Source organism: Gavialis gangeticus, unplaced genomic scaffold (assembly GCF_001723915.1).
Source record: "Gavialis gangeticus isolate Ggan-Ray unplaced genomic scaffold, GavGan_comp1, whole genome shotgun sequence".
Taxonomy (NCBI): Eukaryota; Metazoa; Chordata; order Crocodylia; family Gavialidae; genus Gavialis; species Gavialis gangeticus.
The window spans coordinates 32,428,741-32,456,106 of NW_017728996.1; the positions used below are offsets into that span (position 1 = coordinate 32,428,741).

The 27,366-nt window shown below is 44.5% G+C and overlaps 1 protein-coding gene across 2 annotated transcripts in view; it reads right to left on the reverse strand.

The window, feature by feature from the left end:
• Nucleotides 1-27,366, reverse strand: part of RFX7 (regulatory factor X7) — a 103,246-nt gene that overhangs the window by 21,826 nt on the left and 54,054 nt on the right. Inside the window, exons 2-4 of one of the 2 annotated variants that reach the window (XM_019504265.1) lie at nucleotides 16,397-16,430; nucleotides 7,632-7,714; nucleotides 5,907-6,029 (exon numbers count right to left, since the gene is read on the reverse strand). In XM_019504265.1, coding sequence (XP_019359810.1) covers nucleotides 5,907-6,029; nucleotides 7,632-7,714; nucleotides 16,397-16,430 — 240 coding nt within the window. Of the gene's footprint in view, nucleotides 1-5,906; nucleotides 6,033-7,631; nucleotides 7,715-16,396; nucleotides 16,431-27,366 lie in introns of both variants that reach the window. The other variant, XM_019504264.1, reaches the window with a different exon arrangement.

The window sequence follows — 27,366 nt, forward strand, 5'->3', positions numbered from 1 at the left end:
TGATGGAGAGGAGGTATAGATTGGACATCCGCAAAAACTACTTCACAGTTAGGGCGGCTAGGAGCTGGAACCAACTTCCAAGGGAAGTGGTGCTGGCCCCTACCCTGGGGGTCTTTAAGAAGAGGCTGGATGCCTACCTGGCTGGACTCATTTGAGTCCCGTTTTTTGTTTTGGGGTTTTGTTGTTCTCCCGCCCTGGCGGGGGGTCGGGCTAGAAGATCTACTAGGTCCCTTCCGACCCTAAATCTATGAAATCTATGAATGACAGACAGTAGTGTTTGAGGTGTCTTAATTCCCTTAAGAAGTGAGAAATGTCTTAACTGAGCTAAACCTAGGCTACTATGTAGCTCTACATACCTCCCACTCTGGGTCTATTCTTCCTTTGGTGCTTGAGGTTAACTAATAAAAATACTTAGAGCAGCTAAATCTATTACAAAAAGAACAGATGCTTGAGAAAGAGAACAGATCCCAAACATTTGATATTTTCCTGAATATTTGCTCACCATCCTTATTTTGTGAGGGAAAACTACAACACACACAAAGCTAGATTTAGCCACACACTGAATCCCTCCAAGTTTTACACTACACAATCTGTAGATGATGTTTTTTGGGGCATCTGCAGCTTGGCACAGCATGGAAGCCAAGCAGATTTGTTGCTGAACTAGGCCATAAATTATTAAATAATAAATACATTTAAGAATAATGCTTACATTTTTCTCTTGCGCAGCAGCTGCTGTTGCCTTTGTTGCTGTGCATATGGGTGACTGACTGTCTTGTGATTGGTTAGTTCAATGTACTTGCACTATTGGTTATGCTTTAAACTGCATCGCAAACTTGAGTTGATGGTGAGATTTCAGAAATAGGTGTGTGCAGTTTTATCAACCCCAGGCAAATTAAAGCCACCACATTTCAGCACAGCCAGAATAAAAGACTATAGTTAATTAAGATGAGCTATGAACACAGTGGAAGAAAACAGTGGTTGCAATCACTGCTGTCTTACAGAACCTTACAGGATTCAGCCTTATAAGTTGGAGGTACTCAGCATTGTTATAATTATTTTTAATTCTGAAGCTATATATTGACTATCCCTCAATATAAGGATGATGTCTGCTGCAGGGGAGGGAAGGGGTGGGGAATAATGGTGAATTTTAAGGTGGCTGAGGAGTCCAACCTATGCTTGCAAGTTTTTCCACTGATATGATAAGTGGTGCCTTGGGCAGGGAGGGAAGGGGGCACAACTATTGGCCAGGATGTTGTGCACTTTCCTTCCTCCTCTGCCGTTTCTCAGCTTCCTGAGCAAAATGGTTCTCTTCGAAGTGGGCAGCAGCTTGATGTATGGTGCAGCGCCATTGAGACCTGTTACCAGCCAGCACTTTCTAATTTGTAGGGTTGATGCCACCCTTCTTAAGCTATGCTTTCAGGGTGTCATTGTAGTGCTTACTCTGTCCTCCACGGGTCCTCTTACCATGACTAAGTTGAGAGAAGAGGACTTGCTTCAGGAGATGAGTGTCAGCCATCTGCACACAGTGGCCAGCTCAGAGCAGTTGATGTTTCATGATCTTTGCCTCAATGCTGGTTATGTCAGCTGCAGAGGGTGCTGGCATTGGTGCAGTGGTTTTCCTATCTAATGCAAAAGATCTTCCTGAGGCAATGCTGAGGGAACCATTTCAGGTGCTTAAGATTGCTTCGATATATCACCCACATCTCATATCCATAGAGGACCGTGGGGACAACCACTGCATTGTAGACTAGGATCTTAGTATCCACCTGCAGATCTGTGTCAGCAAAGACACAGCGAAGTAGATTTCCAAAGGATACACTGGCACAGCGAATTCTATGTTCCATTTTTACATCAAGACTGACTGACTGGAAGAGGTGATTGCCAAGGTATGGGAAATGCTTCATGTTTTCCAGGGGTTCTCCACCAACTGTAATTTGTGGGTGAAGGAGGGGTAGCTTGTCTTGGGGTAGGCTGATGGAGCACCTTTGTCTTCCCAATGTTAAGGGAGATTCCCAGGCTGTGATAGGCACCTAAGAAAAGGTCAAGGATAGACTGCAGATTGGTCTCAGTGTACGTGAGTATAACAGTTGTTAGCATACTGAAGGTCGATGATGCCAGCCTGTAACTTTTGTTTTGCTGTGAAGGCACCTCAGGTTGAAAAGCTGACCATCTGTTTGATACTTAACCCAAATTCTGGGAAGGTGGTGGTCACACATGAGAAAAATCACAGCAAGACAGATGGAAAAAAGGGCTGGGGCAACGACGCAGCCCTCTTTGACACCAGTACAGATGGCAAATGGGTCTGTCTCTGATCCACTGCAAAGGATTGTGGCAGCCATCCCATCATGGAGTAGGCTGAGGACACTGATGAGCTTCATCAGACAACCAAACTTAGCTAGCACCTTCCACAAGGCTTCACAATTGAGAGAGTTGAAGGCCTTGGTCAGGTCAATGAATGCCAAAAACAGCTCCTGGTGTTACTCTCTACACTTCTCCGGGATCTGTCATGCAATAAAAATCATGTTGGTGGTACTCTGAGATGGTCTAAAGACACACTGGGATTTTGGAAGGACATCTTCAGCAAGGGGGAGGAGGTGGCGATTCAGAACAATGTGAGTAAGAATCTTCCCAGCAACGGAGAAGAGGGCAATGCCTCAGTAGTTCCCACGCACTGACTTGTCCCCTTTCTTGAAGATGGTCACAATATTGGCATTCTTTAAGTCAGGTGGAACTTGTTAACCATATGTTGATGAGAAGTTGGTGAAGCTTTTGCATTAGTGCTGTTCCACAAGCTTTGAAGACTTTTGCGGGGATGCCATCTGGGCCTGGCACCTTATTGTTCTTGGTCTGAGTGATGGCATGCCAGACTTCCTTGATGAATGGGAGATCAGCAAGAGGTTCTATTACTGGGTGCTGAGGGATGGACTCGATGGCGGTAGCCAAGACCTCAGATTCATGGTTGAGATTCTGAAGCCATCAAATGTGCTTTCATCATTTGTTTTCTAGTTCAACTTCAGACAACTGGGTCAAGCATTTTCCTCTGAGGAACATCTGGATTTTAGTTCTGAATGAATTTTCAGTCAACCCTTTCCTGCATGCTCCCTTTCCCCACAGCCCTCAATGTATTTTCTAGTTACATGGTAGCTTTAAGATCTGAGAACACAAATTTGTATTGGCTTGGTTTTGGTTTCACACACTTTATAATAACCTGTGACCCTGTCAGAAGCAGAATTGCAGCATTTACTCTCTGAATCAGATACAACATTTGTGTATTACTCCAGAGAAAATAGTTTAGTGGGAGAAATGTTAGTTCTGAAGTATCCTGTAATGGGGAAATGTCTCCTGCCCCTGTTCCAGAGCAAGGACACGAGCACCAGGGAAACAAATTTGCATGGACGTGGAGCTGGCCAGCCATACTCGCTGAGAGTGACTGTAGGGATTCTGCCAGGGAAGGGAGATGACTCCCCAATGTGCACTACAGCGCGCACCAGGAGCTGGCTCTGATTGACCCATGGACACAAAAGGCCAGAAGAAAAGCCAGGTGGTTCACTTCCCCCAAGGAGGGTAAAGTGTGCAGGCAGGCACAGGCTGCAGCATGGTCTGTGTGGAGGCACGGAGCAGAGCCAGAGCAGAGTCAGGAGCCTCGGGGGCCCAGACTGGAACCAAAGACCAGAGCAAGCCAGTAGGAGAGCCAGCACAGTGAGTCCAGGTGGCAGGCCAGCTCTGAGTGGCTGGATTAGAAGTCGAGGCTGGGATAGGGGAAGCAGGGGTCAGATAAGGAGCCCTGCTAGAGCGGATGACTGCCTGAAGTGAAGGATTGATCATCCGGTAAGGGATCAGAGAAGGGAAGAAAGAAAAGAGTCAACTTAGTAAGGAGGAACCGGCGTGTTGGGCTGACATGAGCCAAAAGTAAGTGGTTGGAGAAAACTCTGCAAAGTCTTGTGATCAGGGGGTTAATTAATTGAGAGTGGGCCTGCCCCACGGCGGGATTTATGTAAGGACTGACTGAAGGCAGACAATTGCTCCATGGGTGAAATGGTTTGCATAAAGACTGATGATCCATGATTCCTCTGAGGGAAAAATATACCCGTGAAGTTGAACTGAACATGGAAGGCATTGCTGACCGTGGGTTAACGCAGGACTAGACAAAGTTGTGTCAACAAGCACAGAGAATAAAAGAACTGGACGCATTTACACAAGAGATATAAATACCAGCCTGGCCAGGTGTGCTGCTCCCAGTGCTGCTCGAGCTGCTCAGGTACTGCTCAGCTATCCCCGCCTCTAGTGGTAACTCCTCTCCTTCCCCTACTGTGTCACTTTGGAGAGCAGGTAGCGCGGGGAAACAACAGTGGCCATGGGGACGCGTGCCAGATGCTACATGACCAGCAATGCAGGGAGGAAGCTGCAGCTGGATAGCTTCTGCCCTAGCGTGGGGCTCCAGCTCCAGCCCCCAGCCACCTTCCACTCACTCCATCAACCTGGCACAATGAGCAGCCACCTGAGGGCAGCCAAGTGGGTGGAAGGTGGCCAGGAGCTGGAACTGAAGTCCCACACACTGGAGCAGAAGCTGCCCAGCTGCAGCTTCCCCCCCATGCCTGGCTGAGTGTGTGATGCTCAGCATGTGTCCTCACAGCTGCTGCCAGTTCCCCATGCTACCTGCTGCCCACAGCAGTGCAGCAGTGGAAGGAGGAGGACAAGGAGGAGGACAAGGAACCACCAAGCAGTACCTGGGCAGCTGCTGGGAAGCTGTGCGTGTTGCCAGGGCCGGGGCAGTGCTGTCAGCAGGCATGGGCAGGAGTGCAGTGTGGCTCAGTCCCATGCAGAGCACCGCTGGCGCAGCTGTGGGCTGGATTGCGGGGAGGGGGCCTGCAGACCACAAGCCAGCTCCTGGGACCTAGCACATAGGCAGCCCACACACACGCATACCCCCACTCCCTCCACACACCTACCCTCCCCACCCCACAATATACAAAAGTAAGACTTTATTTTGAGCTGTTATGCAATTGCCTCTATAAAAAAAATTACTCAAAAAAATAAACTAGGACAAAATTATTTTTTGAAATAAAATTAAAAAGTTATAGTAGATATTTGATTTTTAGTATATGGTTTGTCTTTTATCTAAAATTTGTTAAAATTATATCTTCTGAAAGATTGTGTGTGCAGCCCTTGACAGCTCACCAAAACTCAAGTGTCCGGCCAGCCAAAATAATTGCTCAGCCTGGACTTAGTACTTCATGATGTTTTTAAGGTCTTGTCCAAAAGGCTACTTCAGCGTAGCCTTTTGGACAAGGCCTTAAAAACTGACCCTACTCAATGTCTTGTGTGGATGTTAAAAACTATTAGCATGTTACATTTTAGGTTTTAATCAGGAACACTGGAATAAATTTCCCCACATGTCCTACTACGCAGTGTGCTGGGCACTGACCATCTGCCAACACCTTACACATGAAGAATCACTGCTATTTAGAGCCTCTTTACATGAAAGAGGCTGTAGAAGTGTACTGCAAGTTATTATGACTGTTCTTTATCCATATTCACATCCACCTGCTCTTTCTACCATAATATAAACCATATTTACCTTTGACAAAACTTTATTTAGAGTAATTTGAAGTGCAGTTTAAAACTATATTCTACCTTCAATGGTATAAATATTGAATACAGTAGCAGCCTGCATCTTCAAAAATTCATTCACTCACTGTGTCTGATTCTACATGCATGCATCTCCTGGCATAGCGCTCACTATATTAAGCACTAAGACATATGTTCTATATGTCAATGGAATAATGTATGGGGCCTATTTTTTTAGTTTAATTAAAGTTTGCTTATAAAGGAAATATATAGCAGCTAGATAAATGTTTGTAAAGAGTATTCAATCAGATATATGGACTCAGTTTAGCAGCACTCACTTGTACTCATCATAAACCTCCTGTTTGGGAAGAGATGTCTCTGGGTGCTCCTCCAAGGTATTCCGAATCCAAGAAAAAGCATGCATTTGCTGTGCACGGCTTGATGACATTGAGATCTGATCACTACTGAAAAGAGAAACAATTGTGTTAAGAGAGAATTCTGTACTATTTGCTTAGCATACTTAAGTGTTCATATGAGCTAAAGACTCACATGAAAATATATCATGGGGAAGGAGGAGTTCTTGGAAAGGTTTCTCATAAATGTAATTCTTAATATTTTCCCCATGATATTCTTCTAAAAGCTGTTTCTGCCTGAATAACACCAGGCATCAACAAAACCAGAATCTGTTTGGGTAGTGTTGAAAGAAGTGATCAAATGCATATTGAATTATGCACCTTCAGCATAATTCCCTGCTTCACTGAGTTCTACAAGCAGGGACATTTCAACAGAATGGTAGATGGCAGAAAGAGAGGGCCACTTCAGATGTGTTCATTTACCATAGCCTATACGCTGCCACTGCAAGCCCCCACTGCTCTGTGCACGAAGTCTCCCTGGCATGCCAGCAGGGCATGAGAAACTTTATCCAGAATTGCTCCTCCCAATGCACAGCTCTTTTACATGCCCACTTGGAACGTCCATGTCTCTTACACTGTATAAATCAGGGTCTGGAGATGACATTATAGGTAAACACCATCAGAGAAGGCTAATGATTTACCCAAAGAACCTTGCCTGCCTAGGTCCTTAGACCTACACAGCTACAACTTATACCCCTTAGAGAAGACTCTATATTCCTGAGAGATTTCTGTAATGCCAGTGCAGCAATTGGTGACTGACTGCAAAGAGTAACATGCAAGACAAGCAGCATGCAACCATCAACTGCAGCACTGTTCAGACCTCTAATCAGTTCACAGACCTGCTGCTTTGCCTACTGCATGTGGCAGGGCTGACACACATGTTCTCTGCATGTCCACAAACTGTGGAATTTCACATAGCCCATCATGTTTAAAAGGTTATAGTCATCCCTCAGAGTTCCCAAATGCCTTTTACAATTGGTCTCAAAGTTTGTAGAAAATTCTAGCTCATCAGATTTTACTGCCTATCAAATTTGAAGTGGATTGATTCTTGTGATTCATTCTTAAGTTCCCCAGAAGATACAGCCTAATAAAGCACTCTTAACTGGAAAAATTGAGTCTCTTTATAATAGAAATATTCAGGAAAACAAGCACTCACAAAATGTTTACCCATTCTAATATCCACCCTCCCCCACCTGCAATGAATATCTGTATGGGGAAGGAAAGATTAATACGAGATGTCGAGTGATTTCAGGGACAGAAAGGATCTAAATGAGCGCATATTGCCAAACTTATGATGAAGCCATAATCACTCTACCCTCTTCTTTAATATTTTAAGTGCTATATTACAATCTGCTACATAAAAATTGAGGAAACAGCACACCTGTTCCATAACCAAGCATTTAATCAAAAAGAACTCCCTCATAAATCTCTTACTACACGAGCCTCATATTTACAGTTTACTTTTTATGCATCAGATTTCCAAAATTCAGATTTTCTAAGGACTTATTTCTCTGAAAATATTTTTGAAAGATACTAGTGTTTAAAAAGACCCTACTTCTGCCAGAAACAGTGCATGAAGATGTATTTTAGAGATAATCTCACTGGAACTATTTTACTATTAATATTAAACACACGCACGCACGCACACACCTTTTCTCTCCATTGCTGGGACCCGAAGGCAGTTGAAGATAGAGGTAGAGTTTCTCTAGGTCTGTAAACTTCTCAACTTCTTGCTAGATAATGAGGATTTGTTGTTTTGTTTTAAAAAAGGATATGGTAAGTGACAAGAATGATAGATGAACAAAATCCCAGTTTTCAAAATAATCTCAAATAAAACAGCATAACATTTGACAATATAAAAGTATCAGGCTATAAGCTATTTGGGACAAAAGGCAATTTTCAGTTTTGTATTCGCGTAGCACCTAGCACAATGACGTTGTGGTATTGACATTATTTGTATTACTTACAAATAAGTATGAATCAAAAACATCTCTAACTTTAATTAGAAAAGAAAGAAAAATACCTTTTGTAACCAGAAGTCTCATTTTAAATCTTTCATTATGATTTCAACATCTCTGAGAACTACATATAACAGCTCTTCAATAACAAAGTGTGATTCTTGGACTGAGCTGTACAATGATATCAAAAGTAAAATCCAGCAGACTAACAAAAGCTTTTCTAAATATTAAATTTCCATCTACCCAGTACATGGTTGTCACAGGGTGATTAAATAGATATGGATGGTAACCCCTTCATCTGGTATAAATTGTTATGGCTCCATTGACTTCAGGATAGCTCAAAACCTTTGAATAAGTAAGGTAAGGTATAATCTTACTGGACACTGTCCATCCTCAGCATGAGCAGCAGGGTGTGATATGATGCTATTCTGAAGACACCAACATTTTGGTAATCACAGTGCTACTGGTCCAGCTGACTCAACTCTGAAATACTAGGAAAGTCAATCCTGACAACCTGGATGACGTGTCAGCACATATTGCTCCTAAGGAAATACTGACATCTCACAGTAAGGTGCAAATTGATTCCTTCAAAAGAAAAAAAAATATGTGCAAGGTGAACTTATATTGGGTTTAGATATAGCTAAACTTCAATCACCTGTTTTATTTTAGCAGCCTACTGCTAAATAAACTAGACCTGTGTATCAGCAAACAGCACTGAGGTAACTGGAACTAGAATATTTTTTCTGAATGAAACACTGCTCTCTGTGATAAGGTCAACTTTCTTTTCCTTGACTGCTGCTTCACTTTTAATATAATCACTTTTCCTTTAAAAAATGCACCCAGAATATCTGCTTGTTGCACCATTTAATAGTGAATGAAACTGAGGAAACAAGAAATTAATGAGAATTTTGTCCCTAAATTCAGGTGAAGCTGAGATAAAGCTTACGGAGCCAAGGGGTCAACACCTCTGATAACTTACAAAAGGAGATATTATGAGGTGGATGACCACAGTATCTATTTTGCTTTGGAACTGGTACATAATTAACATCAACACAGTGTTGAACAAAAATTAGCTTGAGAAACATGCTCTTCTCCTCTCTGCTGCTCTCTACAAACAACATACTGCAAATCTCTTAAGAGGCCTGAGCCACTAGAAAATGAAAACAACTGAAAGATACTGAGCTGTATGAGGAAAGGAGCCCAAAGAATGAAGGAGGTTTGGTAAAGGCGTTTATAGACATGCTCTGGGAAGCTGGGAAATGGGGGCACTTTAATTAGCGTCACAAAAGTCACACTAATTAAAATGGCCGGCGCACCATGTGCATCAGTGTCCCCAGGCTGAAAAATAGCAACGGGGATGCTTTAACTACAGCTCACTGAATGAGCTTTAAAGTGCCCCCGCCACCACTTTACAGTGTGGTGACACTGATACACATGATACTGGAGTCTGCTGGAGCGCGATAATTACCATGCTCCAAGAGACTGGATTGATCGAGTCTGCTCCAATGCACTATAATTACATTTGCTAGACTCTACTCACATTTGTTAGACTTTTCCAGTCAATAACTTTACACAATAGACATTTAAGATAGTGAAAAGATATTTAAATCCAGAAACTGCAGTGTGTTTGGCCCACTTAGAATAATCTCCCAGAATACCTGAAAGGCTTTTAAACTGTGTTTAAATTAGCCTACTTCATGCTGGTAAAATCTGCAAACAAGGTATTTTAAAACTTCTTAAGCTTTTCACTCTTCTCCAGCCCATGGGGATCACCCCCAAAGGCAAGTTCAGATTTAATTACACTTATCCAATCATAACAACTATAAGAACTTGTTGAGGTCAGTGATGTCACAGCATAAATTAATTTGGTCCCAAGCTATTAAAGATGCTACACTTTTCCAGCAAGCTTCTAACAATATGGACAAACAATCAAATTAAAGTGAGTTAAGCGGGGACAAAGAATGAAATATTTCAGGAATGAAACTGGCGTAAATTGCTCCTGTTTCACATTCACCTTCCAGGAGGCAGTTGCCAGCAGGTTAACAGTTACCATCCTTCAGCTGTTTGGGGATAAGTTCCTACCTGTTAGGTTGCTTTAATTTGTCCATAACTTCAGGCAGTATTTTTATTAGGGAAAAGTTGTTTTCTGACACTAGGTGATGGTCTAATGAAAAAGAGGTAGTTCATAGATTTTACATACTTGTGTGTTGAGTTAGACCAATGTGCCATGGTGACAAACTGCCCCATGCCTCAGGTTTCACGAGGCAGTCAAGGTTATTTGGGTGAATCTGATATCTTTTATTAGACCAACTTAAATAGTTGGAAAACAATTTTTAAGCAAGCTTTTGGGTTCAAAAACCCTTCATCAGGCTGAGGAAGTTTCAGCAGTTGGCACGTGCTCTTCCTGGATGGAATGAAAAGTAAAGAAGCCGGAGGCTGGGTTGGTCTGCATACAAGATAGGCTGTCAGTGAAGATGTAGACTGAGGAGTCAACGGGTGAGAGACAGGCTGGGTGGAGGGAGAGAAGGGGGATGAATAGTGGAGAAGTACCTGGGGAGTCAGATGCCAGGCAGGTTATAATGTGCCATAAATCCAATGTCTGTATTTAGGCCATGATTTTTAGTATCCAGGAGGTTGATGAAGTGGAGTTCACAGGCTCGTCCCTGGGAAGTGTTTCAGGTTTCATGAGGCATGTTGGTGCCAAACCAGGAAGAGCTGCAGAAGTGATGCACCTGCCTACATTCATGTAATGCAGGTAGGTGCACCTTTATGCTGCAGCTGCTTCTCAGTTCAGTTCCCATATGCCTCCTCAAAACTGAGGCACATGGTGCAGTTTCACTTCGCAGCATGGGCAGCAGCAGCAAAAACTGCATCGCCGCACCTTGGCCTGCCACCTCCCTTCTCTTGGGCCTTGTATGTCCTTCTGCCCCCCAGTGCTCCCCATGCTTCTTCTCTGCTAGCCAGGTGTCCTCAGACTCTGTCCATTAGGGCTGGAGGTTAGGGAGGACTGCCCTGGGGATCTAAGGGAAGAATGTGGCCCAGTGGTTCCCAATTCCCACCAGTGACCTGGAGATGTGTGGGGAGTCTACTGCTGCCCTGTGAGCAAATGTGCTGAGCCAGGCAGAGTTAGGGGAGCACTCCCCACCAGCACCCTGAAGAGGTAAATATAATATGACTGTAATAAGATAAATATTTAATAGTATATTAACTAATAATGTTTGTATTATAATATTCACAATATATTTATATTAGTTTATTAAATGGGGTGCACTTAGTTCTGAAAAGATTTGGAATGGTACTTCAAGTCTAAAAAGGTAAAGAAGAACCACTGAGTTAGACTATGGAAAGGCCTAGGTTTATCATGAGGAAATTTGGAACCTGCAAACTGCCTTGTCCACAGTAGAACGCATTTTCTGTCATCTGATAAAAACTTAAAGAAACTTTTATTTCTTTTTTTGGTAGAAGTTTTCTTCCTCTTTTCAAATGGACCCTTCCTTCATCCCTGCTCTTCCCAGACCCAGACCTAGACCCCAAATCTACAGTAATTCCAGTACTGACAAAACAGTTTTTCAACCTGAACCACTCTGGTGAACTCTGATAAATGTGACCCAGACCAACTGCCACTGCCAGAAGTTGAGGGTGGGGAGAAGCACCATCTCAACAGGTCCAAACAACAGGCTAATGAGCTGAAACTCCCTTTCTGCACTCGAGCAGGCCTATTCAACTGACGGCCCACAAGGACTTCCCCATCTCTGCTCCAGTAGCAGCAGCTGCCCCCGCCAGCTCTGGACTCCACCTCCCTCTGACCTCTACTCTTGACCCACCCCATGAGGCATGGCAGAGCAATGTGGCACAGCCACATGTGTCCAGGAAGCCCATGGAAAGGGCATTGGTGTAGTGCAGCAGAGGAGCCCATGCCCAGAAAGCTAAAGGTGGGGCTGTGACCCCTGTGCCCAGTGCGACGGTGGAGTGTGAAGTGCCCACATACCCAGCACAGCAAGGGGGAGAGGTTCTCAGGGAGAGGGGAGGGAAAGGGTGCCTGAATGCCTCATGCAGTGAGAGGCACCAACATGCCCAGTATAGCTGAGTCAGGGAGTGTCTGGGGAGCCTGTGGCCCATGTTGGCGTGGGCCCTGTGGTGTGTGGTCCCACTGGTACAATCCGTGAGACATGAAGCCCCCAGCAGCTAAGAAAGTAGACACCTCTGCTATAGAGGATAACATCCTTCTAATCTAAACAGAACTGAAGCACTAGTGCTGTGCACGCTGCACTATTGCTGCACATCCTATAGCTGTCCTGTGGACTAGTAACTTCAGTGATCACTGCCATCAGTCTCGGCATACCTCTCCAGTACTGACTTCCTTTTAAAGGTTAAGGAGAAAAATCTTAGCCTTCTTACTAAGTGATCAAAAACTAAGTAAACCACACAATCAAGTTCAAGAGTTGACTCAATATGTGGAGCCAAATATAACAAGCAATGTTATACTAAGTGAGAATCTACTTTTAGACGTGTTTACTACAGTTAAGAGGATGTCACAATACATTTTTAATGGACGTTTATACCAGAATTCCTACTAATCATCTTTTCTGGCTTGCACAGCACAAACATTTCCTTATGATCTTCCAAAAACTGACTTAATATGTCAGGATGCAAACAGCCCTGCAAGGTGCACCAGGCATAACTGACCTAACTCTTGACTGTAGTCTGATTAACCGTTGCTTTTTAGTAGCTGCATACTGCAGTCTCCTGCTGCCAGAAGCCTAAATATCAGTGACCTTATTACTATCTTCTTTGTCACTTCTCCTGTGTCCTAACTGTTGCACTGGTCTTACATTAGACAGTCCCTGCTGCAATGAGTCTAGTATCAGTGCCAAGCACAACAGGGACTGCAGCTGCACTAGTACCTGTGATCATGGCTGGAATTAGGTGCTACTCTAACACAAACAATGAATATTACAGAACACTTCACATTACTTAAACTGTTGGTGTATTTGTTAGACACATTCAAAGCACAAACCAAACTGGCAAAGATGAATGTTTATTAAGGCAGCAGTAGCATCTTTGCTAGGTGAATAGAAGAGAAAGATCTGTTCTACTCAACCATTGGAATCAAAGTAACCTCCTAAAATATATTATTTCCCTCCAAATGTGCTTCTTCTTACGCTCCCTACTGCTGTCAGCATTAAGATAACGTTGAGTAGCACGTGGCACTGCTGTGGAACATTCTTCAGTTTCATGATTAAAGGAAACGGAGCAGACAAAAAATATGCATCTTTTGCTGCTATATACTTCATGGGACTATGGACCCAGATGGTGTGAAGATATGTCTAGTTATCTGAGACAGTTTTCTCAAGAAAATTCATAAGCTGCAAAAACTGCACATGAAGTTGAACATTCGAGTGAACTGGACAGATGTGCCCATACTTGTACAGCAGCGAGGGGAGAGAGGAGAAAAGAGGAGGGGTTTGCTAGTGCCAAAATGCCCAGATCACAAAATGAAGTCAGTTGATGGCAATCCTATAAACCAGGGGTGGTCAGAGTTACTCACCCTGGTCGCCACATTCAATCCTCCACCAAAGTTCAAGAGCTGGAGAGCAGGGGGCTGCCAAAGAAGGGTGCTGAGCAACCCGGAGTGCACCCTTTGTTCCCCTCCCCCACCCCCACTCCTGCCAGCAGCCATTGGGCACTGGCTGGAGGATCAAGAACCTGCTGCCACAGTGCTGAGCCGCTGTGCCCTTCCCTGTGGGGAGCGTGCCGTGGGATAAGCAGCACAACTGCAGCCCCCACCCTGGCAGCCCAGCACCTGAGCCGGCAGTCCTGGTAGGGGAAAGCCGGACCTGCAGCAGGTGCTGGGCTGCACTGTCTCCCCGAGCGGGGGGGGGGGCTTTGGCCAATTACCAGAGAGCTGCATTTACTGTGCTGGCGAGCCACACACGGCTCCCAAGCCACAGTTTGGCCACCCCTGCTATAAACCCCTTCATACTAAATAAAACAGCCCACCCCCTATCCACTAGGGGAGATAAGGGAAAAAGCCTAAAGAGAACCTCCTAATGAGCTTGTTCTTCCATTAGGGAACTCTCATTTTGTTAGGCTCCAAAATGCTCAGACTTTCCCATAACAGTTCTTAGCTCTTTCATAGTGTGAACAAACTTTAAGTCATAGAGATGTGCCTTTTATATACTCCACTTCCATTTTCTATGACCCATTTTGATCTTGGCCTTATGGACAGAGCTATACTACATTTATAACTGACTGCACTATGTTAACGGTGTATCCTGTCTCAGTTTTATCACCCTAGTGAGATCTATTCCATTATGGATGGAGTGCTTTTGACCCCATTAGCAGGATGGACAGAAAAGCATTTGAAACAGAAGCTCAAAGCATAAGGAATCTGTTGTTTTGTTCCAAATTAAGCCATGCAGACTGTATTTTGGCACTGCATTCTAAGGCAGTACTGAGGAAAAATGTTCTTATCCAACTGACCAAGCTAATCAAACCTAATCTAGACAAGTGAACTGAAACTGTTTACCAGATGATGCTAATAACTTTTGCCTAAAAATCCAGGGTTTATGAGGTCAAGAATATGAACATGGAAACTGCTGTGATACTAACTTCCAGTTTGCTTATCAGTTCCAATGAGCAGGAAGCAAATGATTTGCTAACCTGCTAAATTCTTCCTCTGTTACTGCTCAGTTCTGCCTCATACTGTGTTGTGTTCACTGGTTACATGTTTCTGCCTTTGCTGCTGAAGTCCCAGGGGGGTTCTTTTGAGTCCTTTACTCGCAACATTCACCTACTTTTGTGGGGAATCAGCTATCATAGGGTGGCATTTGGAGAAAAAAAAATCCTTTTAAATACAGGTAAAATTGGGTCAGAAGCCTGAAACCACTCACATGCAAACAAGTATGTAAACAAGTATGTGACTACAATAAACTAGGGAAACTCCTGAAAAAATTCAAACTATCCTTTGGAAAACAAGGTTCCTTGGAATAGTTGGAAAAATTCTTCTTTGCAAGTTTTTGGGTACAAATACCCTTCAAAGAAGAATCTTTCCAACTATTTGAGTTGGTTTAATAAAAGATACCAGATTTACCCAAGGAACCTTGTCTGCCTATGTCCTTAGACCAACACAGCTATAACCTATACCCCTGAAACTGTCCTTTGAAAATTTCTCTTAGATCTAACCCTCTCAGCCATATGATTAATCAGATACTACATGAAGCATGAGCGAGCACAATCTGCTTTACTAGTTTATCTTCCACACAGATATGTCTGGGTGAAATTTCACGAGCTTTTGAACAGGAAACCAGAAGTAATCATAACAGTTCAACTGCTAGCTCTCAAATGAATTATATTTTTCCTGTCTTATAGAACATGGTGCAATCGCACAGTGTTGAATTAATCCTGATTTACAAATAGCATACAGTTACTTCCTTAGTCCTTCAAAGTTTGACACCTGCCTATTGTGAGGTTTTGTGCAGCTGCAGTCAGCAAAGGCATTCAGGTACAGCATCTCTTACCTACCCGTAATAGGGGGAGCTGCTCAGAGGACATTCTGAAGACTCTTCCACTTCAGAAAAAGTATATCCTCTACTATGAGCAGTCAAAATGTTGAACTACAGGTCATGCAGCACAGATTGTCAAGTTCCCAGACACCTGCCCAGAAACAATGGTGTGGCATCTCTTATTGTAGTAACTGGATTAGTTTTGTTCAGGGGGAAAAGAGGGAGGCATATGTGCACAGATGCATGCCCATGTACGTGGACTAGCTTCCTGTCTGCAGAGAAAAAAATCAACTAACTTACTATGGCATTGCTTTTGGTTTGGCTGACCATTCCTCTGACAGAGCTCTTGGAGTCTAGCATTCTTTGTTTACATTCATGTTTTAATCAGGTAAAAAAAAACAACAAAAACTTGTATTGTGGTAGTATGTAAAAACCCAAGTCACAGACCAGAGCCCCACTGTGCTAGGTGCTATCCATAATTTAAATGTGGTACCTGCCCTAAACTCTTTATACAGAATACACTGAAATTAATCCTTGCTTTACAGTCCTTGCTATTAAAGGTGCCTAATCCTATGAAGGGAGAGGCTGAGTGTACCAGCACCTATCAGGATCAGGCCTAAAACCAATAAGCAAACCCGTAAAACACAGAATATAATTATAGCTGTCCAAGCAGAGTTCTCTCAAAGCTTTACTAAAATTATTCAGGTCTGAAGTGTATAGGCCAGCATCACTAGTTCATGTGATGAGGGCACATGTGCACTTGAAATGGGCCTGGAATAACCACATTCTCTTTGCATGGGATACTAAACATAGGATGGACAGCAGCTATTTTTGATCATCACCATATGGCTGACAGTGAGAAGAGGGCTCCATAGTCCCTGCCAATCCCCAAAACCATCCAGTGGCTTTGCAATACTTTTACAGTTTATAAAATTATAAAAATGCAACTTACCAAGATGCAGTCCACTTTAGATTGTACAGTTTTGCTACATGGAAGCAAGAGAAAAAGAAAAAAGTCAGATTAATCTATACAGAAATATTACGTATTAGAAAAGCTAAACAGTGGTAATGTAGCAGGTATCTCATTATGGGGTAAACTGCCGCAGTTAATGTTCACCTTCTGCTTGATATGCATATGTGATTTTATTTTTTATATACATATACACACACATATACCCATAGATACACATATATACGTATACATATACATATATATAAAATCACATGCACACACACGCAACTGCTAATAGGAAGGAGTACAAGCTGTAAAAAGTAACAGTGAAAGTATTTCTGGACTACTACTAAGCAAGTACTTGACTAATAGTTTCAAAGTTCAAGACTTTGCTCCTTCCGAAGTCATTAGGAACAAGATTTACACTAAAACATTTGCTGCTCCCTATTTTGATCAAGTATCTTTCTCATGCATAGGTACAACTGCAGGGAAAATGGATAAAAACAGCAAGTAATAGATTACTTAAATCAACAGTAAAAAACAAGAAAATCAAAAATGGAAAACAACTCTGCTACCATTTTTGTGCTGGAGCTAGATTTAACTGAAGTAACATCTACTCCTATAGCAGATGTACAGAGATCAGTGAGCAACTGAATGTATTACGCTTCCTATATGTGCTGCTTATAAACAGGTCTGATTTAGGAGACCAAAATGGCATGGCAGAACTAAAATATGGTAATCCTCCCTAACTCCTGGAGAAAGTTTATTTCTACTATTGACCTTCAGTGGCATGACTAGCCAATACATGGTACCGAGATCTGCTCCTCGACTAAGATAAGCTTCCACTAACTTCTTGGGCAGGGGTGGGCAAAATATGACTCGCGGGCCACATCTGGCCCGCTAGGCCACTCTATCCAGCCCAGGGCACCCCCAAAATTTTAGCAAATTAATTTTTATCTGCCCCGGCTGCCTGTCAAAGATGACAGGTGCCAACAGCAGTAGGACCCAGGGGAAGCCATGGCAGTATCCTGCAACAGCAAGGCCCACCCAGCCCTGGGACCATGGGACTATTCCCATCTCCCTGTGCTGAAGCAGGAAATTCAGGTAATAACGGGGAGGCAGGGGAGGACTGCGGGCAACTGCAGGGCAGGGCCGGGCTGGCTCCTGCTGAGTCCTGCCATCATGGCCATGCAGCCAGGAGTCATGTGGTCCAGAAGCCGCCAGCAGGCAGGCAGGAAAGTGGTGAAAGCGGGGGTGGAGGTGGAAGTGAGGTGTGTGGGAGTGCAGGGCCAGTGAGGCCCAGAGTATGGCAGCAGGGGTCTATGGAGGACCCCGTGCTCCTGCCATTCCACTCTGGGCCCTGCCAGTGCTGAACCCGGGCCCTGTTGCAGACCCCGCGCTCCCACCCAGCTGTCACTGCACTCCCACACACCTGCTCACTGCCACTCCCACTCCCCCCATCCCAGCTCCGCGGTACAGGTGGTGACCAGTGCGTGCATCCGTGACCCTGCCTATCTGAGCAACAGCAGCGTGGGACAAACTGCTTCTCAGTGTGGGCAGAAAGTGGCCCCTCCCCTTCCTGCTGCCAGCACTTTCTGGTGCAGCTGCTTAGAGTCCACGTGGAGCTGTCCTGCATCTCCACTGTGTCACTGCCACCTCTGGGCTGCCCCACGGGGCAGTGGTCGCAGCACAGAGCAAACACAGGATAGCTCTGCGTGGACTCCAAGCAGCTGCATCAGAAAGTGCCAGCAGTGGGAGGGGCCACTTTTCCCTCACGCTGAGCAGCAGTTTATCTTGTGTTGCTGCTGCTAAGCCCGGGCCCTGCACTGGCTTTGGGCTCACCCATCGGGGCTGAGCAGCAGCAGTATGGGCAGCAGCAGCTGGGCAGAAATTGCTGCTTGGAGCAGGGGAAAGCAGCCCCTTCCCCTCGCCAGGCAGTTTCTGCTGTGGCTGCCCAAAGTCCATGCCATTCTAGGCTGCGATGCAACTCCTTCACTGACACCTCTGGACAGCAGTGGTGATAGTGTGGAGCAGAAGCAGGACAGCTCACAGGTGGTGGTGAAGGAGCCACACTGCAGCCTAGCACATCATGGGCTCTGAGCGGCCGCAGCAAAAACTGCCTTGCGACAGCAAGGGAGAAAGGCCACTTTCCCCCATGCCAAGCAGCAGTTTTGTGCCCAGCAGCTGCTGCCCCTACTCAGCCCCAACAGGCGAACCCAGAGCTGGCAAGGGGTGCACAGGGTAATGGCTGCATGCGCTGGTCCCCACCACTACTGCTGCATGCAGCCGGGTGTTCCAGAACATGCAAGAGGCATGCTGGGGGTGTGCGTGCTGGGGCTGCACACTGCTGGCGATGGTAGGGAGGTGCTGCAGGGTGCTTGGGCTCTGGGCTGTTGTGGGGTGGATGCTGACTAGCTCAGGAGGGCGTGTGGGGGGGGCTCCCATGCACACCCCACATACCCTCAAACCCTTCCCACAAACCCTACAGCCATACCCATCCCCCACATACACACAGTCACACACCCCACAGATACCGTATCCACACACACATCCCCCACACCCACCCACCCATACCCCCAACATCCCTGCACACCCTACATACAAAAGTAAGACTGCATTTTGAGCTATTATGCAATCACTTCTATATATACAGCACAAACACACAAACGTCAGGACAAAAATATTGTTTTTAAATTAAATTAAAATACATTATTATTGGTGTTTGATTTTTAGTATATAATTCGGTTTTGGCAAACCCTCTTCCCCAAAGGAGTACTTCTAGGGGCAAGGGGAGGGACATCCAGTGGTAAAGGTCAGAGGTTAGGGGCAGAACTTCTGGTCCCAATATGGCAACCAGGGAGTGGGGCACCTGTCAAGGGGTGGGGCTACCCATGTGGCCCTCGACAGCTTGCCAGAACTTGGTAAGTGGCCCTCCACCCAAAATCTCCAGTCCTGTCTCCTACAAAAACACATCACTTTTTTAAGCCCATGAAAAGCATGCATGTACACATATCAGCAAGACAAACACCTTCCCCTTCACAGAAATTAGAGTATTGAAACAGAATCTTAGCTTGTTTGTCTGGAAGGCACAAAACAGCTTATCATATGAGATTAGGGGTGCACCAATTGAGATTTTTTTGGGGTTGATACTGATGGCTGATTTTTAACGAGCCATACAGGCTGATACCAATCTGATTGTTGATATGTGACCCAGCAGTTTGGAGATCAGCATCTGAGAGGAAAGGGTCATGGGGGGGACAGATCAAGGACTCTGTGGTGAGGGAGGAAGTGGGGCAGGGGCTGCACAGCTGGGGCAGGCCAAGTGGGGAGGGGAGCCTGCTCCTGCTCCTATGCATCCCCCGGGAGTGCATGGGGGGCATGTGCCCCCAGATCTGTGCATGGAGTGAGGGTGGGCTGCCACTGCAGGCTGGGCTCAGGGTAGGCAGCAGCGGCAGCACTGGGAGCAGGGGCTACAGTGAATTTTGGGGTGGCTGCAGCCCATCCTGTAGCCCCCCTCCAAGCTCTGCCAGCACCCACCCCGAGCACAGCCCTGGCCCAGCCCCCACTGGGAAGAGCCCAGTATTCCACTGGGCCCAGCCCACAGTGGCAGACCACCCTTGCCCCACATACAGCTCTGGAGGCACACGCTCCCCTTGCCCTCCCAGGGTAAGTGCAGCGGCAGGAGTCACACCACCCCCAAACCCACTGGACAAGCCATGGCTCCGTCCCATGCCCTGCCCCAGCTGGGCAGTACCTGTCCTTGCCTCACTCCCTCCCTCAACGTGGGGGCCTTGATCTCCCCCCGCATTGTCCCTACTCTTTCCCTTCCCCCACAATAGACTTACCAGCTGGACACTGTGCTCCACAATGCCAGGCTGTGCTTCTGGCCACCTGCGTGCTGCGGGCTGTTCGCATGCACAGGGCATTTATCAGCAACATTATTGGCCACATCAGCCAAAAAAAGTTGACTGCCAATAATGTCAATTTTCCTTATGTCGGTGCTGATACAATATGGGACCAATGTATTGGTGCACCTCTATATGAGATGGTAAACTCTGGACTCCATGAAATAACTTTAGTTTGCACACCAAAAATCCTACTTGTCACCATTAATTTAGAAATGCCATTAACACTAGCTATATTGGAAGAAGTCTTTTTCCTTTAGCAGAGAAGGACCTGATTTCTACTTTCAAAGACTGCAGGTTTGGGCCCGTGCACTTGGGAACCTCTATTCTCAACAGAGTTCATTAACAGCTTCTTGGCCTGCATGTAAGACATGGCACAACAAAGGAGGTCCAGGGAATAACACAGCTGCAGAGTGTTAAAGTAGTATGTTACATGGCCATTGGTGAGCAGGAGCAATGTTTCCTTTCAGCTGGCTGGGGTGACACACACAGCATAGCCATACATGTCACGGGGTCTGCAAGCAGATGTCCTGACACTTAAATGGCAAAAGTCCTGTGGGTTAGATAGGAATGTGCAAGACATCTATTTTAACAGCAGTATTTTGCATTCACTATCCTAAAGAAACACTGCTTATTGACTCTTAATATAAATAAGTTAAGGATCTTTCCATTATGACTATAGTAGTTGAGTTACATTCTGCAAAGTTTCATAGCATGGAATAATTCTAATTAGCTTTAGTAGAGCTGTTCGTATGAGAATTAAGCATAAAGACTTCTGTGCAGAATCAAGCTGCTCAGTTGTATATATGTTGGGACAGTGACCTTGGCTCTATTATGTCTTAAAACAACTTGCACTTGGGAGATTTATAAAATATATCTGTCAAATCAGAAAATAAGATGTGAGAAGTCCAGCACTACATTTTGTGATGGAACAATTGTTCTAGTTCAGGGGTTGGCAACCTGTGGCCTACAGGCCAGGTCCAGCCCACAGAGCCATTACATCCAGCCCACAGAGCTAGCTGGGTCTCTGGCAGCATCTGTTGGCAGGGGGTCTCAGTGGCAGTTCTTAGCCTATCTTTTTTTGCTGGTTTATCTTGAAAGTTTAATGTAGACTAGAGATTCTCTACTGGGTGTCACTGCACCCTGGGGTGCCCCAAGATCCTTTTAAAAGTGCTGCAGGGCACCACACAATATTAGCACTATTAAGTGTAGGGTGGCCACTGATGTATTCCTATAATACAGAATGTCTCCTTGGTGAGCAGAGTGAGTGTGGAAGGCACCAGCCCCTTCAGCCAATCAGCAGTAAAAGGTGGGAGCACCAAGCCCCTTGGCCAATCAGCAGCAAGAGGTGGGGTCACCACAAAAAAACTACCTTCCACCCTCCCTTGTTGGCCTGGAACCCTGCTCCTTCTAGCTGCGTAATACCTCACCTATAGGTACAGCCAGTAGAATTGTGAGGACAAATGGCTGACGTATTTTCACCAATGAACTAAAAAACAGGATTTTTGCATTCTATTCCTCATTTAGAAATGGATAGGGGACAAACGGTCTGGGATAAAACAGGAGCATTGGCCAGCCTAGTTTGGTGTGCAAATACTAAATACCTACACACGATTCACAAGAAAAACCCAAAGATTTCATATAGGAATGCACAATATCAAAGACATTCTGACTTGCTGGGGTCTGAGTTCTTTGCAACAGGAGACTTGCCCTATTACGTTTCTATAGTCGAAAAAGGAGTGAAAGTTAAGAGCCGGAAGTTTCTAAGGGGTGCCTTGGGTCTAAAAGAAGTTGAGAACTATGGCTCCAGACTTCTCTACAACTGACCAAATCTGTGGTTAGTTCTTTGCTATGCATGCATTACTCAAGTTTTTCTATAAAATAACTGCAGTTTTTGTATTTACTTTTACAACTATTAGGTCTTGACCCAGTCCACTGTCTTGGTGAGATTATTGGCAGTTGTTAACTTTGCAGGCTCCCTAAATTTGTCAGCCACAATTGTCAACTGGATTGGGCCCTACACAGACTAATCCCTAATATTTGGAGACTGTTATCCAGGCACTTTGCTACATGTCTTGTAACAGCTGCATCACAGTACTGAAGTGATAGATGTTCTCACTAATGAAAATAACCATCTGAATCTATTAATGACCTGAGTCCATCTAAAAACTAAAAATAGAACTTAAATGATCAACCACAGCTAGGGCTGCTTCTTGCGGACAGCACTTCTAGCAGCAGTGCGAGAACCTGGTATGATATTATGTATACATATACACATTTTTGCTAGTCCCAAAGCAGCCCCTATCTTAAAAGCTAGTATAATTATTGTTTACAGCTTTGTAAACAATAATTATACAAAGTCAACAAAGTCTCTGAAACCAAAATGAATTAGTTTAATAGATCAAAACTTGAGATTAACTAAAAGTCTTACCCAAGATTAGAAGCTAACCTTTACAAGGTTTGTGAGAAAAGTATCTTAAATGGCAGCAAAGAACTACTCTTACAACCACATCAGACCTGACACTTTGTGCAAATTAAGCATAAAGCTGGAAGGTAGTTATCAACATGCAAAAAACTGTTTGCCACCACCATAATGAGCAACACAATTTTTCTTTGCAAATGCTGTTATTTAGGTTGTTCCAATGAAAGTAAAGTTACAGAACTTATATTCTAAAACAAATATTCAAAAAGCACGTTGTGCTAGCCTTCTCTCAGAACTCTGTTCAAATTAAAAACAAACAAACAAAAAACCCCAAGAAGATAATGTGGTCCAAGTAGGTGAAACTTCCCAAAAACCAAGAGTTCACCTACTCCCGTAAATTAAGGGGAACTTGCTTTTATGCTACAAGAGCAGAGAAAGCAAGTACCTTGAAGAGCCTCTCTTTAAATTAGCCTGAAAGGCTGAGATGCAATAAAAGACAAGTACTGCTTCTTGCAGAAACTACACTAAGATTCAAGTAAGCTTCAAGTTCTATGCTTAACTGATGAATAAATGCCTCTGGCTGTAGCTCTGCAGTGAAAGCTGAGAGCTATTTTGGTGTAATGCCTGAGTTTCCTTAAATCTTAATCCTGTTTTTCAGAAATTACTTAAGCATTTCAGAGCTGAAATCTCCTGGCGTCTCTGGAGTACTCCTGGGGTCCCTTCTAAAAAATAGTCTTTGACACTTCTGAAAATTTTCCCATCTCTGCCCTGCCCAAGTACCAAAGTACAGAGGAAATATTTCCATTCACTTTGAGATATGCAAAAGAAAAAAGTGTGTTTTTCCCCTGACCAGTCTATACATTCTGATGCAATCACAACTTGATTTTAATTAACTTTATTTCATATGAACAGAATGGGGAATGTGATCTTTGCCAAGTGTACCTGGGGGAAGGATAAATTATTCCAGTGTGGCTCAGGGTAAGTAGCACCTCTCTCTGGTCACTGACTTAGCTACACTGAAAATACCCAGCAGGGATGCCAGAATATAGCCGTAATGAGCATCTGCAATGCAATTCCTTAACATTCTGGCTAGACTGCAAGCAGCTGAGCCCACAGAGCCAAGGAGGACTTCATGTCTGCAAGACAGAGGCAGGGGTGGTTGGGAAATGACAATCTTGCAAACCTGAGTGTTTCTCAGTAATTTTAAAACTTTTCAAAACTTGTGCAATTGCTGAAACTACCCCTTATCAACTCGTGAATTGTAATGCAGATGATGTTAAAGCTAATAAGAAAACAATTTCAAATGCTGAAGATGCACACATACCCTCTGGCTGTATAAATTACAGAAATGCTGACCATTTGTACTAATTTCTTCTTCATAAACATAACGTGAGTAGAAACATGATGTGAATTCACAGTTATACAGGTTCATCTGGCTGGTAGCAAATGGTAAGTAGCTCAGAATACTGGGGGCTACATAAAGGAAAAGGTTACATCCAGGTATAATCTGCCCCTCAGAAGACTTATGTACATGGAGTTTCACCTTTTCAAAGAAGAAGGAGAAGGATATGACCACTTCATATCCTCCCAGCTCCAGAATGTCCTGAATGCTGGCACCTCTCCGGGAAGTAAGGCCAGTGGAAGCACTTCCATATTCTGTATGCAGACAGAAGAGTACATGGGCAGGAAGTAATATTCCCACCCACTTGCTATGCCTGCCCACTTGGTATGACCTCTAAGCATGGACAATTCTCTTCTAACTACTAGACCCATATTATAAAGAGTGGGCACATTACAATGAGTCACAGGTCTGCAAAAACTCTCCAGACTTCCTGATATGCCTGAATTTAATTATTCCACAGTATTGAGTAGTAAAAAGGTTACAATCTAAATTAAAATGTATTGTATTAGAATCTGATCTGCCACATAGCATTTAACTGTGCACTAAAACCTCTCATGTATGCACAATAAATAATCTAGGTGCAACTAATAGTCTCACCAGGTTAGCCCACCTCCCCTAATGAAGTGGCTGCATGATGTCATTGTGGAAATAACAGGGCTTTTCCCCAAAGCCCTGGAGTGATAGGCTCAACACACTTTCTAAAGCTTCATGGTAGCTTCTCATTCTACAGTGATTCAAGCAAATGTTCCACAAAGTACAGCTAGGCCTTTCCTGAAAGCCTTCCCCCCATGATTATTCAGGACCCTGCTTCTGCAAATGGAGGTAGGGGGTTCTTACTCTTTTTTTTTTTTAATTCACTGCAACATGGCAACAAAATAGCTGAAGTTACAACTTTCTTGGGTACATTCTTCATATTTTAGTGAAAAATCTAGTTTTAAAAGAAGAGAGGAAGCCAGAGGGTCGTGTGTGCATCCCCTTGGAAGTTGGATACTGCACAGACATATGCAAGAGTACAGGATTCATAAGAATGATTTATGAATAGTAATCCAGAACCCTATTTATTTCTGTGAATGCCAAACAGGTTGACCAATGTGTGTCTCCAGGTAGTGCCAGTGTACTAGGCAATGCAGAATTAAAAAGGCAAAAAGCTAAACCAGGGGTAGGCAACGTTTTTTGGCCGGAGTGCCGAAAAACACCATAATGCCTACTTTGGAAGGTGCCGGAGTGCCGGCAGGCCAGAAAACAAAATGAGGGCAAGGGGTACATGGCAGGATGCCCTGCTTCTGCCCCCTGCCCCCCAGCCCTGCTGCCCCCTAGCCTGGGCTCTGTGGCTGTCAGCAGCTACCCTGGCTCTGGGTAGCTGCTGGAGCCCTGGTTGCTCCCAGCAGGGCTTGCAGCATCCCAGCTGCCTGCTGGGAGCAGCCCAGGCTCCTGGCTGGCAGCAGCTACTCAGAGCCGGGGCTGGCCGTGGCATGCTGAGCAAAATGGCCTTGCATGCCATGCTCAGCACGCGTGCCAGGGGTTGCTGACCCCTGGGCTAGACTAGACCTATACGTTACAATGAAGTGCTGGATGAAGCTTAAAACTATTTATTATCTACCCTTAGATTTATTATCTACCCTTAGGAAAAGGAAAGAGCATCCAAAGTTCAAATTTTGTCTGTTCCCAAGAAATGTAACCCGGAGAAAAGACAGACCAAGGTAGCCTCTCCTCCATATTGACACTATCCCTCGCCCTTTGTGTCCCATATCCCAGCACTTGGGAGGCAGGATTTGGGCAGGGCTTCTTCATTTCACCCTAAGCTTCTCAAACTTTAGGGGAATTCTCCCCAACTCTCTGCAGCCCACATTAAGGATTCTACCGCCATACAGAGCCAAGAAGCTGCTCCAATATTTCTATTCTGAAAAGAGGCCCTCCCAAATGTAAACTGTGAATAAGCTGAAGGTTATAGCTGTCTGTCAGAGAGATGCTTTGGCCACAGCCCTTTAAGAATCACTCAGCTATGAAAGAACTCTCCACTTCTCACTGCACCAGGCAATTGTTCCCTCATGTGATCCCCAAGAGCCATTTGTCAAACTATTTAATGTACTGTCTAGCCAGCTTCAAAGGCTGCTTTCTGGGGAGAAGAGGTGCTAAATGAGCAGCTTCTACAACCTTTGAATCCCAGAGGATTGCTTCTCAGGAGATACAGGGGCTGTTGTGAGGTGAATATGCTCCTTCCTCCTCTTTGCCATCAAAAGCTTTGTTTTCTGTTGGACTTCCTACTGTCTCTTTACCTCCTGTAAAATCTTGTCAGTATTTCTAGCTGGAAAATACTGGCAATACCAAATATCAGCAATGCTTTTGTTTTTTAATTCATGTTAGTGAGACCCCTATTGAAAAATAAGTGTTTGTTAAGTCAAGTATTCATCTCTCTGTATAGCCTAGTTGTCTCCTCTGGGTCAGGCAGCAGCACAGCACTACAAAGAAATGCCTGTTCATCCCTACTCTCCTTGCTCTTTGGTCCTAATTCTGTAAATGCCTGCAAAAGAAGTGGTAACACTTACTGCCAGAAGTTATCCTATTAAAAAACAACAGGATTGGTATTGGTTTTAAAAGTGCTATAATCCAGAAGGTGCAGGAGTTGAGCCTTAAATTTTAATTTTGCATATAACTTTATGTAACCTACTTTGCAGAGTGGAAAGAAATATCAAACCTAAGTCAGAGACAGCATGAGGACTATTCTGAAACAGCCTATATACATCAGTGGTGGCAGTCCCTTGATACAAGAATGACAGTCTTCTAGTAGATAGAGAAATTATCAGCGAATCCATAGATGACTGAACAGGCCAATCCGAGATCCGCACGTTCGACCGCAGACATAACAAGTAGCTCTAGGAAAAAGGAGTAGATCTGGTCACAGCTCTTTACCTTTGTCTCTCTGGTCTAGCTGCATAGTGAGGCAAGTTTACTCTAAGTGATCGATGCCTTATGCATCACGAAGCCACTGGGGATGATGACTCACTGCTCAAGTCTCCCAGGTATTGATGTTGATATCATGTTTCTTCAGATTGGCTTTCAAGGTGCCCTTGAATCTCTTACTTTTGTCCACCTCCAAACCAGTGACTATCGGTGAGTTGGGCATAAAGGATTTTGCCCAACGGGAGGTAATCCCAAAGGGAGGTAAACCCAAAAGGAGGTAATCCCAACACGGATCAAAGGGAGCAGGAGGGTGCAAAAGCCCCCATGGCTCACCAAAAGA